The 13,600-nt window shown below is 44.8% G+C and overlaps 1 protein-coding gene across 5 annotated transcripts in view; it reads right to left on the bottom strand.

The window, feature by feature from the left end:
• The window catches only part of CAPN6 (calpain 6), an 81,035-nt gene extending 67,703 nt beyond the window's left edge, over positions 1-13,332 (bottom strand). For 3 of the 5 annotated variants that reach the window (XR_008749654.1, XR_008749655.1, XM_027787926.2), the window contains exons 1-3: positions 13,122-13,332; positions 5,517-5,602; positions 4,496-4,670 (exon numbers count right to left, since the gene is read on the bottom strand). Coding sequence is in view for 3 of the 5 variants with exons in the window: in XM_027787926.2 (XP_027643727.1) it covers positions 4,496-4,660 (165 nt within the window). In the remaining 2 variants the exon portion in view is untranslated. Of the gene's footprint in view, positions 1-4,495; positions 4,671-5,516; positions 5,603-7,054; positions 7,150-7,238; positions 7,891-13,121 lie in introns of those variants that run through there. The other 2 variants (XM_027787925.2, XM_027787927.2) reach the window with 2 other exon arrangements.
• Between the last annotated feature and the right edge of the window lie 268 nt (positions 13,333-13,600).

Raw genomic sequence — 13,600 nt, 5'->3', positions numbered from 1 at the left:
AAATGTCACTCTGACAAAGATGATTTTTTCTACAAAATCATGTCCAATATTTCCAGACTTTTTTCCTCAGAAGTGAAAAACAATTTGGCATTTTTATACTACTGGTACTTTTCATAACCCATCACTGGTGTGGGGAGCGTCACAAAGGAAGGCGATATAGAAACACAGCAAAATAAGGTCCAAGCTCATCTTTAGGAAGATCTTTTGGCACGTTCACTTTTCTTTTTTCTACTCAGAATAAAATATGGAACTGTGTTACAACTTGCCAATTCCACGCTTCAGCCAGCTCTATCAGATATCCCAGGTGGGGTCAGACCTTTGGGGTTATTACTCAGCACTGAAATACAGCATTATCAGCAAACACACACCTAAGGTCTTGTGTATAATCAGCCTGGCCTGCCAGCTGCATACCACACTGCACCCCAAGAAACCGAGACCCAGTACTGCACATGAGCAGCGTGCAGTGCTCTTATTTGTTGGATGATCTTTCCGTAACATCGCTCCTTGAAAAGTCACCCCATCCTAGGGAGACTGCATGGTAATTACACAGTGCCTTTTGTGTTCGCCAGTTTCTTAATACTGGGGTGCCACAGAAGTAACACTACCCTGTCTTTTTTCCTCTTTCCCAAAGAGACTTTAAAAGTACAAAACAAGTAATTAATGTCAGATTGTTAATGACCTATCGTTGTGAGTCTGACTGGAATGAGCAAACAGAACATATTTAACATTGCAGGTGCAGATCCAAGGACAAAAACAAAGTAGGAGAAACCCTTTACACCTCTTCCTCTCTCTCACTTATACTCCTTTTTTCATTAGAGCAGAATAAAACCCTTTTGACTACACAGATAGCCTTCCTAAGCATTTGCTCTGTCTGGCCACCACCAACCATTCTGGGTAACTGAACAAAGTATGAGCATATTTGTGATCTGAAACTAAAATACCGGCTCTCACCTCTCCTCAGAAAAGCTTTAGATTCACAGATCCCAAGTGTACTTATTTCAACACCAGCAAATGCAACTGCAGCGGCATCCCCCAGCTCTGTGTGCTGGGCAGCACTCCCCAGCTGCTCAGACAGCTACACAGGCTGTCTAAAGCCAAAAAGCTGCTTGCTTGCACTAGTATAGAAGTACCAGCACCTGGACAGGCTACCCACTGCCTGTGTAGATGGCGGGAGGACAGGAACCAGGATATCACCATTTAGCTCCTTCACATTCAAGATGTTGTATAAACATTCGGGGGTGGCTGGGGGAGGCACAGCTGTACTTACTGCGTGAGTTAGTGAGGCAAGATGACTAAGTGGCCTGCTCAGAATCTGTCTAGGTAGATGACAGTTCTGGCCTTCACCTTATGCTCATATCGCAAGGCCATTTCCCTCCCAAAAAAGAAAATACTCTGTAGAGCCCGTTGCTCTAAAAGCACAATTAAGCACTCAGCCAATTAACGTAGAGTACAATACAGTTGCATGGGACAGAGAAGAGACAACCCATAAACAAACATTGGGAAATAGATCCTCACCTCTGCTCTGCTGCACAGACAAGCCCCTCTCAAGATGCTCTAACAGGCTCACCATGAGAACAAAGGCAGCTTCCACCACCTCCTAGGCATCAACTCCCTCTCCCACCCAAGAAGGGTAAGACTGGAATATTCTAGCTATTCTCCACAAATCTGTAGGAGCAGCCCCACATGGGCCCCAAAATCTGCTCTATCTTGAAGCAAGGAAGGAGAGCAAGGAAGGCACAGCTTTAGAATGGCACACAGAATCACAGAGTGACTGAGGTTGAAAAAGATCTTTGGAGGTCATCTAGTCCAATGCCCCTACATCATCATCCAGTTCATTACTGAGGATGCTGAACGAGACTGGACTAAATATTGACCCTGGCGTACAATGCTAGTTACTGGCCTTCGACCAGACTTCACACCACTGATCACCGCCTTGAATGAACACAAGAACAAAGGAATGGCCTAAAATGGCATCCTTGTCTAGAGACTAGCTCTTGCTTCACATCTCTTAGGAAGCACAAAAGCTTTCTCTGACCTTGCTATGACTGGCTGCATGGTACTTCCTCTTCTAGGAGGGGGTGAAAGACTCCAATAAACAGGAAAGCACTACAGAAATAAAAATAAACCCAAAGACTTTGGAATGCCTACATTTTTTCCAAATTCATTCTCCCCATTCTTTAGTCTCATGTCTTACTTGGAAAACTAAAATGAGAAACAGGAAAGCAACCTTCGCTCTGCTTGCTAACATTTCATTATTGAAGCTGCTGAGAGAAATGATCACAACCAGGAGAAAAAAGAAGAAAAAACAAACATGTCATCCTGGCAAATACAGTGCTGCCTTGGTCAGCCTCATCTGCTATACCCTGTTACAGAGGACAGGGAACAGTACCAGCTGCGTATGAAGTAGACCACATTGCCACTGGCATCATGTTTTCTAAGAAAAGACACCCAAGTTTGTGCTTCCAGAAGATTAACCCTAATCCCAGAAGTGGATACGGGTGAAGTAAAGGACAAATTCATCATGCTTAAGGGTAAAACCACTGTGTACATCTGGCTAGAGGCTTCCACTGTCCTCTTCATTACACTTGTCAGAGCATGAGAACAGATTACACTCTCCGAGGGAGTTGTCAAAGCTGAGAATGATTTGGTGTTCTTCTGAATTATTTGCTTATGGCTGTGAACTACTTTATAAACGCAAGATATGTGAAGCATAAAACCTCACAGCAAACCAACTAAAAGACCCCAAATATAAGTAATATTAAAAATTTGAAACATCTAGTACATTAGTCACACTTAGAAGCAGATGACATGTTTGTTTTCCTGTTAAGATGCTAGTCAAAGTGGCAAACAGACATAAGCATTATTGGTTGTGTACAGACAACAGCTGTTCACTTTGAATATGAAATCACTGGTGTGTAATTGAGGTTTTATACTGTGGATTTTGCCTTTGACTTGTAACTTCAGCATAGCCATGCAGAGACCACAGACAATATCAATCAAGAAAGGAAAACTCTCCGTTCTCTCTGGGTAAAACTTGCTGCTAAATTTCACCAGAACCTCTCTGAAAAACAGCTGAGAAAGAGGGTATCAAGTTCACTACAGAACAAAGGTTTTCTTAGACACCTCTTGGGAACTCACCTTCTCCCCTCTCCATCAGCTACGCATCTGTGTAGTTGAGTATTTGCTGGGAGCAGCTTGTGAGCATCGTGTCTTATACTGCAGAAGTCATTCAAAGCTCTTAAGACCTGTACGTAGCTGGGCTTTATGGTTAATAAAAAAGGTAACCTGGCAGCCAACTATACGCACATGGTTTCCTCTTATTTTTGGCACTATGTAGAGAGCAAACCAACTGATTCTGGAAGCACAAGTTAGTTCCCCGTGGAACAGAAATTAATTCATTTGCTTTGACTAGAAAGTGGGTATGGGCTGATAAATGAGGGTTCTCAGCTCATTCCATTGGTGGCAGTTAGCAATATCCAGCATTTTTTTAGTGTAACAAGACCACTCCACCACTGGTGCCCTACCGTTTGCTGCCTCAGATAGACCTCCTGCTGGGCAGACTGTGGCTCTTCTCTTTCCTACCTGCTCCTCCAAGAAAAATTGCAAATCATTTGCTTATACATACAAATGAACTAGCCAGCTATCTGAGATTGGAGAAACTTCCCCTTGCTACAGTGAGATTTCCTTTCCCCATATATTTTAATAAGGCACAAGTTACTCTGAAAACATACGGAGAGCTGTAATGATGAACAATAATCCTATACTGTTTCCAGTATTCCAGGCTGGAAGATGCTACTTATTTGGCTAATAAAATCTAATTTTCTATAGTGTTTTTTGCAAGGGTTATAGCTAACTGAGGGAAAAAAAAAAAAAAAAAAAAAGAAGAAGAAAAAAACCCAAAGAGGCGACTTGTGGGGGGACACAGTAGATTGGACAGCTAAAGCTCAGATTTTATATTGCAATTATGTGGGTATACACCAGGCTCTCGGAAGTGAGAGGTACGGAAGACAAACGTCAATTAAGAACTGCGACACTTTGCTGAAATACTTCTGTCAATACAACAACCTAGACAGGTACATATCCGCAGACTGACCCAGGAAATGAAGAATTTATTTACAGAATATACTCCTGTGTTGACTGATCTATTATTGGTATTCCTAATTGATTACTGGCATTCTTTATTAAATAGAGGGCTGATTTAAACATCACTATGGCTGGAGTCACCTCACAGTGCTGCTTGTTATTAGCGAGCTATCAACCATAAAAAGCATGATTATGCTGCACAGAATGCTTCATTTTTGTCTTTTTATAGCAAGCTGTAACTTTCATTTCAGACAGCAGCGTGACACAGAGGGGCTGCTGTCTCATTCACCGTGACAGGAAATAAATGGAAAAAAGGGAGGAGAATATACTCACATAACCGCGTGTTTGCACAGAGAAGACGGCAGGAGTGGAACAATACAAACAGCACCTCCTCACAGAGAGCACCAGTTACCTTTGGGCGCTTCCATTCAACTTTCCTTGGTGGCGCTGATTGATAGAAAAGGGACTCATCCGAGGCTGGAAACTCTGGATCTTCAAAGAGCCGTCTGTGCTGGATACACTGCCCTTTCAGCTCGTGGTACTGCTGATCTCTGAAGAGTTGCACTGAGGAAGGCATATCTTTCTGTCTAGATAAGATGAATATTGATTTGTGCAAATTATGAAGGCTCTTTAAAGTCCATAGATTGCACCCCTCACTGGTCTTTAACAACAGAGCACATCACTTGTTCTAAACAAGATTAATTACAGATCTCTCTTAAAAAAAACCCCAGATCATAAATTACATTATGTTAAGTAGTAGACTAGGAAACCAAAAAACCCCAAATCATCTTATACATTAGGATGGTATTTTTGGCTGAACAGAAGTCTTATCAGGAAAAACATTAGAGAGTCCAGACCAGGCACCAAACTAGAACTTTGCTTTGTCTAATTGACTGGGAAGGTAACAGAGTGGGACTTGGCTCTCAGTCTGTACCGTGTGTGAAGGGCTGGACCATCTTTCTGTCCTACCTTCTTCTTCTGGCCACTAAAGCTCTAATTATCTACTCCAACTCTTACACCTAAAGAAAACTAAAACCAGATTTCCACAGTTCTCCATCTTAATTTAAGTGACAATACTTCAGCTGGTATTACTGTCTTTGAACTTTACGTTAAATTTCAAGGCACTGAATTCCCAGAAGCAGCAAATATTTCCAAATAATTGATGAGAATTAAAAAAAAAACCAAACAAACACCACCAACCACCTCACAACAACAACCCCAAACTGGCTCTCAGGCCTTAGTCCCCAGAACCACAACTATTTGACCTGGTAAGTTTACGGTCACAGCCATGGAGCTCAAATAAATTGCTTAAACACATCCTACAAATCAGAAATCCAGCTACAGAAATCATCCAGGATAGTCTGAAGTCTGAGGGATGTGAGGGATGCTACCTCTATTTCAAGAGAGGGGGCGAAGAGAGTATTTGAACTTACTGTGTTTGGAACACTCCTGTGCATCAATTCCTCTCCTCTTCTTTCCCACCAGGGGTTAGAGATGTATCTCCTCTTCCTCGAGTTATCTACAGCAATAAAGACAAACGCAGGTTACCCTGATGTCAGATCATAAGAATCAAACATGGAAACAACGGAGCATGGCATCACACTCTCCTAGCAGCCTACTTGCTGTGTCCCATTGCACTGATCTCAGTTCATGCTCCTTGAGCTGCTTGCAGCAAGGAACTGGATGAGATCCACAAATTTGCAGAAAACTAAACCAAGCTAGGCACAAGCTTCTCCAGGCATGCAAGCGAGCACAACAGGCAAACCAGAGAAGGGTAATGAGGAACACTTGGAAATGCCAAATTTACCATGGTCTTTGTTCTTGTGAATAAAAGTTACTGTGACCAAAATAGCCTGGGGATGGTTTTAACTAAACTCACTCACACATGCTCCCCTCACCCCCTTCCAGAACTGGGTTCCTCAGTGAACAGTGTTATCCAGATTCAACAAAACTAACCTACACTGAAATTAACTGTTCTAAACCAAAATTCACTGATACTATGCCATTTTTAGGAATTTCCCTTTCTTGAGGGCTATTTTCTTGTTGATTATCTCCCTAAAAAAAAAAAAAAGTCACAAGGCATCTCACTTGGCAGATGGCCTCCCAAGACAAGGCAAAGAGACCTGCTTCCCCCCACAAACAATTCTTCAAATGCAAGTGCAGAACAAATTCTCAACTATACAAGGATAGCTCAAGGACAAAAAAAAAAAAACAATAAAAAAATAATAGTTTGGGTAATTTGGGTGGGATATAGATTATTTCATGCTAAGTGGCATTCTCGCCTATTAAAAATTCCCCATGAGCTAACTAACATTCTAAACTGCGCCTATTTGCAAGACACGCTTGTTTTTAAAATAGCCCCTGGGTGATAAGGTTTTCAGCTGTCACTGCCTAATTCACAGAGATAGGTCTTTAATGACCTCATTACCCCACCCCTTCTCCCCTTCTATCTGCCAGACTGGAATGCAAGTCCTTCCAGGATTAACACCCCATTACACAACAGCCAGTCTCGTAGCAATGCGCAGAAATTGGTCAAAAAGCAGAGCACAGGAGATGGGGCTGCCACCGGCCTCAGCCCGGGCTCCCTGAGGCAGTACTCGCCAAGGGGAACACTAACAAGAAGGCAGCGTCTCCGGCCAGGCTGGTAACCTGTCCCTCTCCCGGATCCCTGTGCCATCCTGAGAAAATGACTGGGTGCGTGTTTTGGAAAGGGACCGGTTGCCATCTGCCCAGCGGACACCGAGCTCTGGAGCTGAACCCAAGTCCCATCACCATCTAGAGAACTAGTAGGAGCTCAAACCCACCCTTTCAAAACACAACAGAAGTCTCTTTTTCTTGTTGAAAAGTTCACAGTAAAGAACGTCAATGCAGTTTCTAGAAAATAGCCTAGTGGTTTGAGCACTGAGGATGGAGGAGCCCAGCCAAGCCCCCTCCTCTCCTGGGGTGTTCATCTACCAGGATATGGCCTAACCTGGCTGAGGCAGACAGCAGGCACCTGGCTCCCACTCCAAGGTTTGTTTTGGAAGCAGCTCCCGTTTTTTGACACTCAGCTGAACCTCGAAGCTTCCAAACTAGGAACCATACTCCCACCTCCGTTCTTGAGCTCACAGTACACAACAGCACAGCTCCCACCGCTCCGCACCCAACAGCTTTACCTCGGGCCCAGCTGACAGGAGGTACAGGCAGCGCGGAGAGAACACCAAGCACGGCTTGGCCGCCGCTCTTCCCAGGGCTCCCTGCGCTGTCATGCTATGCACAGTGTAGCAAAGGTCCTAAAAATACCGCACCGCAGTTCAGAGACCTGCTGCTGCTGCTCTGTGGAGAGAAAGGGACTGCTCCAGGGGAGGGACAGCAGAGAGGGGAAGGGGGGAAAAAAACCCCAACAGCTGTACAGGTCAGCCATTCTTACATTTTTGTAAGATTTCCCTTACATTTCCCTGACCATATACAGTTACAGTTTTGCTTTGTATCTTTTCCAGCCTCTGAGCTGAGCTCCCCAGTGCTTCACCTCTCTGGGCAGCACAAGGGCTCCACAGCTGCCCCCAGGGTTTCCATAGCAATCCATGGCAATCCCCCTTGATATCAGCAGGGGTACAGGAGGCCTTACATCTCTCAGCTTTCAACCACTGAGCTTTGAAGTCTTTCTCTGACCCCCTTTTTTTCCACTGAGATTCCTATTTTGATTCGAAAAAGGATTTCAGCAGAACAGTGAAGACAAGGCAGTGCAGGTCCCCTTTTCAGTCAGGGTGCACTCGCAGGGTCCCCTCCTCAGCCTGACAGGAGAAGCATGACATCTTTACTTACAGTTAATACTCAGAGATGCTTTCCCCTGTCACAGCCAGCCAGAGTACAGCTAAGTCACATTCAACACAGTGGCAAACACCAGCTCCTGGCACTATTAGCAGCCTTAAATTAAAGGGACATTCACTTCAAATCCAGTTCTTCACCAGAGCATTAAGATGAGTGTCAAGTATTATTTCCACTACCCAACGGTATTTATTTACACTTATATTTTCCTGTCTTAACCTTTCTCTTCCCAGCTGCTACACAGAAGATCCACAACAAACACGACAGACTAACCATCCAAACAGGCGAGTAAAGGAAAATTACACCATCACTACCATTAAATTCATGCAATAAGCACACAAAAACTAACAGAAGTCATCTCAGCCCGTTTTTGTTACTGATTAACTAAGCAACACGCAGGGTAACAAGTTTAAGAGAGAAGTTACGGCGGCTCTTAAGCCAACTGCACTCCGCAGCAGTGAGCCAGCTTGCAGGCAAAAGCATCCCTCCCGCTCCCATCCCCGCAGGAGGGGCACAGGGACGGGAGAGCTGGGTTTGCCTTAACAAAACCCAGCGCTTTCACTCCCCAAAGCAAACACTGCCAAGCAGCTGCAGCAAGCCCTCTGTTCTAAGTGAAACTCCTCTTCAAGGGAGAAGTTTGGTGTGTTGTAACAACATAACTTTTACCACGCATCCCGCTCCTCTGTTCCAGTTGCAGGACTTGGGAATTTCCATGCACAACACCAGGACTAAGAGGGCAAAGTGCATTTCGGGCAGTATTTAAGGCCGCAGCTGAACACAGTTTGCACATGAAACTGTTCCTTCCCTTCCAGTAAGTGGATCCTGAGATGAAACTGCCCAAGCTCAGGCACACCCCAGCCTCAGGATTGCATTCCTGCTGTTCCAGGAAGACCACGGAGGGATGCCAGAAGGGATACACACAGCATATGCCGTATCTTGGGGCAGCATCCCTGTTTTAAGATTATTATCCATTTGCAGGTACCAAGCTTGCTTTTGTTTCATGCAAACAGTAGCCTTACCAATAATAACAACAACCAACACCTGGTCCTTGGGTTTCTCTTTTTTTTTTTTTAACTGCAGTTGTGCACCAGTCCTGACAATGCACAAAACCCTCCCAACCCTAAACCGTTCTTTCAGTACTGACATCACCAAACCTCAAAGCCACTGTTTGGACTGTAAAAGCAAAACAAGGACTCAAGTATTTAACTGTTAGCAAACATAGTTTAGTATTTTTCCAAGTATCTCTTTCTTCAAACTCATAGCTTGCTTCAGAGCAATCAAATCAGTGAGTGCTTCCAAAAAAGCAGCCCTGCAGCCAAAAGCTTTAAATTACTCTGAACTCATTTTCTGTAAAACTAATTAAAGGCACTTCCAGGGCTCCAGCTGGAAAAGGTTATTGCCTTCTCTTTTTGTGCAGAATGATCACAGGTCCTTGCAAAGCAGTGACTTTGCAAATTTGTATTAAGAATGCGGGGGAATTTAAAGCAGTTGAAAAGTTTCCACTTCACATATGCTGTGGTTTTGTGATCTTGGCTGTTCCACTGCTACCGATGCATCAGAAGCATGAGTGCCCATAACACAGAGCATTGTTACTGGAGAAATTTACTCATCCAAATTCTCTAAACAGTTCAACATGCTTACTGCACTGGGAGTCTTTATGCTGGATCGGGTATCCTCTCTTCTTCTGCATAAGCCAATATAAAAGTACAAAGTCAGTATTAAATCTGTATCGTGTAGATATGCAATTGCATTAGTAAGAGTGTATTCAATTTGGATCAAATTTGCTGCACAGGATAATTTAATAGCACCCGGTCCAGTATTAATGACCATGGTCCCAGGGCTTCTCAGTTGTTTTGGATGGCAATACTCTCCCATCCTGGCCTGGATGAAATACCAAGTTGTATTGTATGCTCTGGGCTCTAGGGATACCATGACTGTGCAGCTTTAGCCCTTCTTTCATCCAGCTTTGGGATTTTTTGAACAAAATAAGGTTAATCTGACTGTTTTATGGCCTGTAACTCAGTACTTTAACAGGCACATGTAAAGGTTTCTCTGTCTAGCTCAGCTCAAGGATTGGCCAAGGGAAGGAGACACAAGCATTTGTCTTCTCATAGAAACAGAAAGGTGCCAACATTGTCCTGCTGTGCAGTTTTGCCATACTTAGCACTACAACTGAGAGAGGAAAACTCACATATTTTTGTCTGAGAATATCTGCCCACATCCTACCACTTCTGAGCAGAAACACAGGGGAGACTAACAAGACACCAGGAACAGGACTGGCCATATTGCTTTCATGGACAGCATCAAGGACTGGCAGAATCATCTGGCTACAAACCAAAGCTTTACTACAATAAAATTAATCACAACACTCGTACTGCAACATCACAGTGCTTTACTAGGCTTTTCTTTCAGGTCTTACTGGGACAGAGACACTTCAGCTGGGAGCCAGAATGCAGTTTGTACTGCAAAGCCTGTGTCCAAGCAAGAGGACTCAGGAGGGTGGGTAGCAGTTCAGGACCAAGCCTGCCCCCCCCATAAGCCCGGGAGCCAAGCAGGAGCTCCACCAGGAACCCCGTCATTGATTTTCCTAGTCTGTTCTCTCTCTCACCTCTCTTCTAGTCTGTTCCTGGTGAGGTAAGATGCAAGCCCGTTCTGGCCCTTCAGGGAAGGAGTGCTGGAGTCAGGGCTCTGCAGCCCTTTGGGGGGTGAGGTGCTGGCTAGCTGCATGCTGCAGCCCCCCCATCCCACAGGAAGAAACACAGCTGCTCCAGCGTTCAGGGGCACACACTGATGGTGCTGGGGCTGGACAGGTGGAGCAAACAGCACCTGAGAAAAGCTGCACTTACAGGTGATTATGCCAAAGGGGTAGGACTCCATCTGGCATGAGCAGAAGCGAATTTATAGGGCTGATGGCCAGGGGTGCGTGAGATTTTTTCAACTTGAGAATGAGCAAAATCAACACGCATGCATGTATAGGATTACTTAGAGGTACAATGCTGATTTCACAGTCAAAATCACTCAAAAGCCCTGAGAGAACACACTCAGAGAAGATAAACTCTGGTTTTACTCCCTCTCTCCCCTCTTTGCCTTTTCTGAGAGTATATCCCAGTGTAGCTGCCTGTGAAATAGCTTTTAACAATTTTCTCTCTCCCATTGGGCAAAAGCAAAAGTTTTAAAAGGAACGGGGTCACCAGCAGGGCAGACTTTTGCCTTCACCTGATCAGTTTTCAGGTGAAACCTTCAACAGCTAAAATGTTTAAAGATCACTGCCAGCTGAAACAAGCCCCCAGGGCTCCTTTCCTTCAGTTCAACTAAATGCTGTAAGAACAAGGCTACCAGGAGCTGAGCTGAGCCGAGCCGAGCCACCCTCCCAGTCCACCTCCCCCCGCTGCAGGTGTGCCCGACGGGGAAGGGCTGCGGCTGGGTGCCAAGGTCAGTCTCCCAAGGGGACCCCAGCAGAGTGACTCTGTTCACACCAAACACGGAACACTTCTGGGCAAGTGTTCTCAAGCAGAGGCTACTGCTGTCAAAAAGCAGCACATGCTACCCTGCTGCCTTCAACTGAACTAGAAAACTGGGGTGTTTTGCACCCGAGTTTTGTGTGTCTCTTGGTCCTGTCCCACATGCAACAAGCAAATGGCTGGAAGGCCTCGTGCGCCAAGACCTGAGGGAACCAGCCAGAGGCACAGCTTGTTTGTCAGCCACATCTGGAAAGCCACAGTGCACTGAGCAGCTCTGCTGTACTGAGCACGTACCAAGTTAAGGACACACAAAGTCCACAAGCTATAGGCATATGCGGCACTTAACAGTTTAGGCATTAAACAGTAGCTTGACTCAAGCTTTTTAGACTACACCTTAGCCGTAAGCTCCCAGTGTTTTCCCTCCATCCCCACTGCAGATGCTCAAGTCCCTTGCTAGATCTCAGCCAGCATTCAGAAATTCAAACCCCTCCACACATCTGGATCCTGAGGGTCTCCGACTCCTGGACCAGCCAGGGTGACAGTACAAGGATGAATATATGGCAATACAGATCAACACGTGCACATCTGCCTGCAGCTGACAAGCAAGATTAAAATGTTTTTCTAAACAACCATGCACCAGCACTGTGAGCATGCACTCACTTTTCAACAGGCTTCAGAAGCAACTACTCTGGGTGGCCATTTCTGCTTCAGGACAGCAATTGCCACTTGCTCATTTTATGCTGCCACTTTGTTTTTCTAGTGGAAGGATTCCTCTTTCGGGCTGCGTATATTGCACAGCATCCAGTCTTTGTACAGCTTGACCCTTTAGTTAAACCAATCTCTCTTTTTAGCAAGGACACAAAGTGGCTAGGGGACACGTTTTTAAGGATATGCAGGCAGACAGGACTTTCCAAATTGCTCAGGTGTCTGCATACTCAAAAAAACCAACTTGATCCTCAGTGGCTTCCACTATAGTCTCAAGAGCAGACAGATCTGAAGCTAAGTACAAAGAGGTACAATTCCAGTTTTGAAATTAAAAAAAAAAGTTAGTGTGGTAAACGCCAATTGTTACAATTAACATTAATATAAGTCAAGAGGTCTATAACAAGCTCTGAAGAAAATGCTAACAGCAATGTCAGTTGATTCATTCAAGCTAAGCTTTTGTGCTGAAACCACAGGAAACTACTTTCTTCAGAATTCCAGTATCTCTCCATTCTGCCTTTTCATAAAAGTTAATAGGTAACCCCCTATTAGGCCACTACTTTATGTATCCACTTATCTATTACTTTAGACATAGTATAAAAATCTCTCCTTCACAACAACAACGGCAAAAAAAATGTAAATACCCACTTGAATTTCACAATGAAAGAATCCACAGCAAGAACTGACAGTATTTTGGAATATTAGGCACAGTGTGAAGAATTGAACTGTATGAGCACTGAGATCAAATCGCACTTTATCAGCCTGGCCCCTTTACTCAGTGTAACTGCTAAATGATGCCTGCAGAGAGAAGACTAGCGTTAGACTGGTTATCCCAGTAGAAACGAGAGCAACCACGCTTTTGCAATAATTCACAGTGAGTGCTTGGCTCAGAGTTAGCATACAGTCAAGATGCAACTTGATGAAAGAAATGTACATTACTGCAGTAGACAACAGTATTTTCTCACTGTGCTGGCTGAAGGGCTCATTACTAGTAATACAGAGTTTTCCCGGGGTGAGAAGGGCGCAAATCAAGTAAACAGCGGTTTACAGGCTACCTCTGGCACTTACCTGGCCGAGGGTTGTCCCTGCTCTGAGCACATCAAACTCCAAACTGACTCCTGCAAACAAAGATCCCCTGTGCTTCTCAACCTGGGACTCTTTGGGCTGTACCAAGATCACATCACCAGGGGGGTGTGTTTCGGGATGACCCTTCCAGTGGCGAGTCACAGGGACACCAGGAAAGCTCCCGAGCTGACCCGAAACGCAGAGCTTTCTTTACTCCCGGTAAACCGTGTTAGCTACGACTGCAGCTCTAACTGCGAACAAACTTTTAAAGAAGGAGATGAGGCAAGGCTGTTTGGCAAGAGCTGCAGGCATTTTTTTTTGTATGGAAAACAGGGCAGATTAATGTGCATCATGAAAAAAAAAATAAAATTCCTTATTAGGCTGCACACTGCTCCTGACTTGCATAAAGCCAGTGTCAATGCCTCCGCCCCAGTTCGTCCCTTCCGATAACGGCCTGGCCAGGCCGCAGGGAAGAATCACAC

This window comes from Falco peregrinus, chromosome 13 (assembly GCF_023634155.1).
Source record: "Falco peregrinus isolate bFalPer1 chromosome 13, bFalPer1.pri, whole genome shotgun sequence".
Lineage (NCBI taxonomy): Eukaryota > Metazoa > Chordata > Aves > Falconiformes > Falconidae > Falco > Falco peregrinus.
Note: the sequence above shows the minus strand (reverse complement) of the source record. Positions and strands in the feature narration are given on the sequence as shown.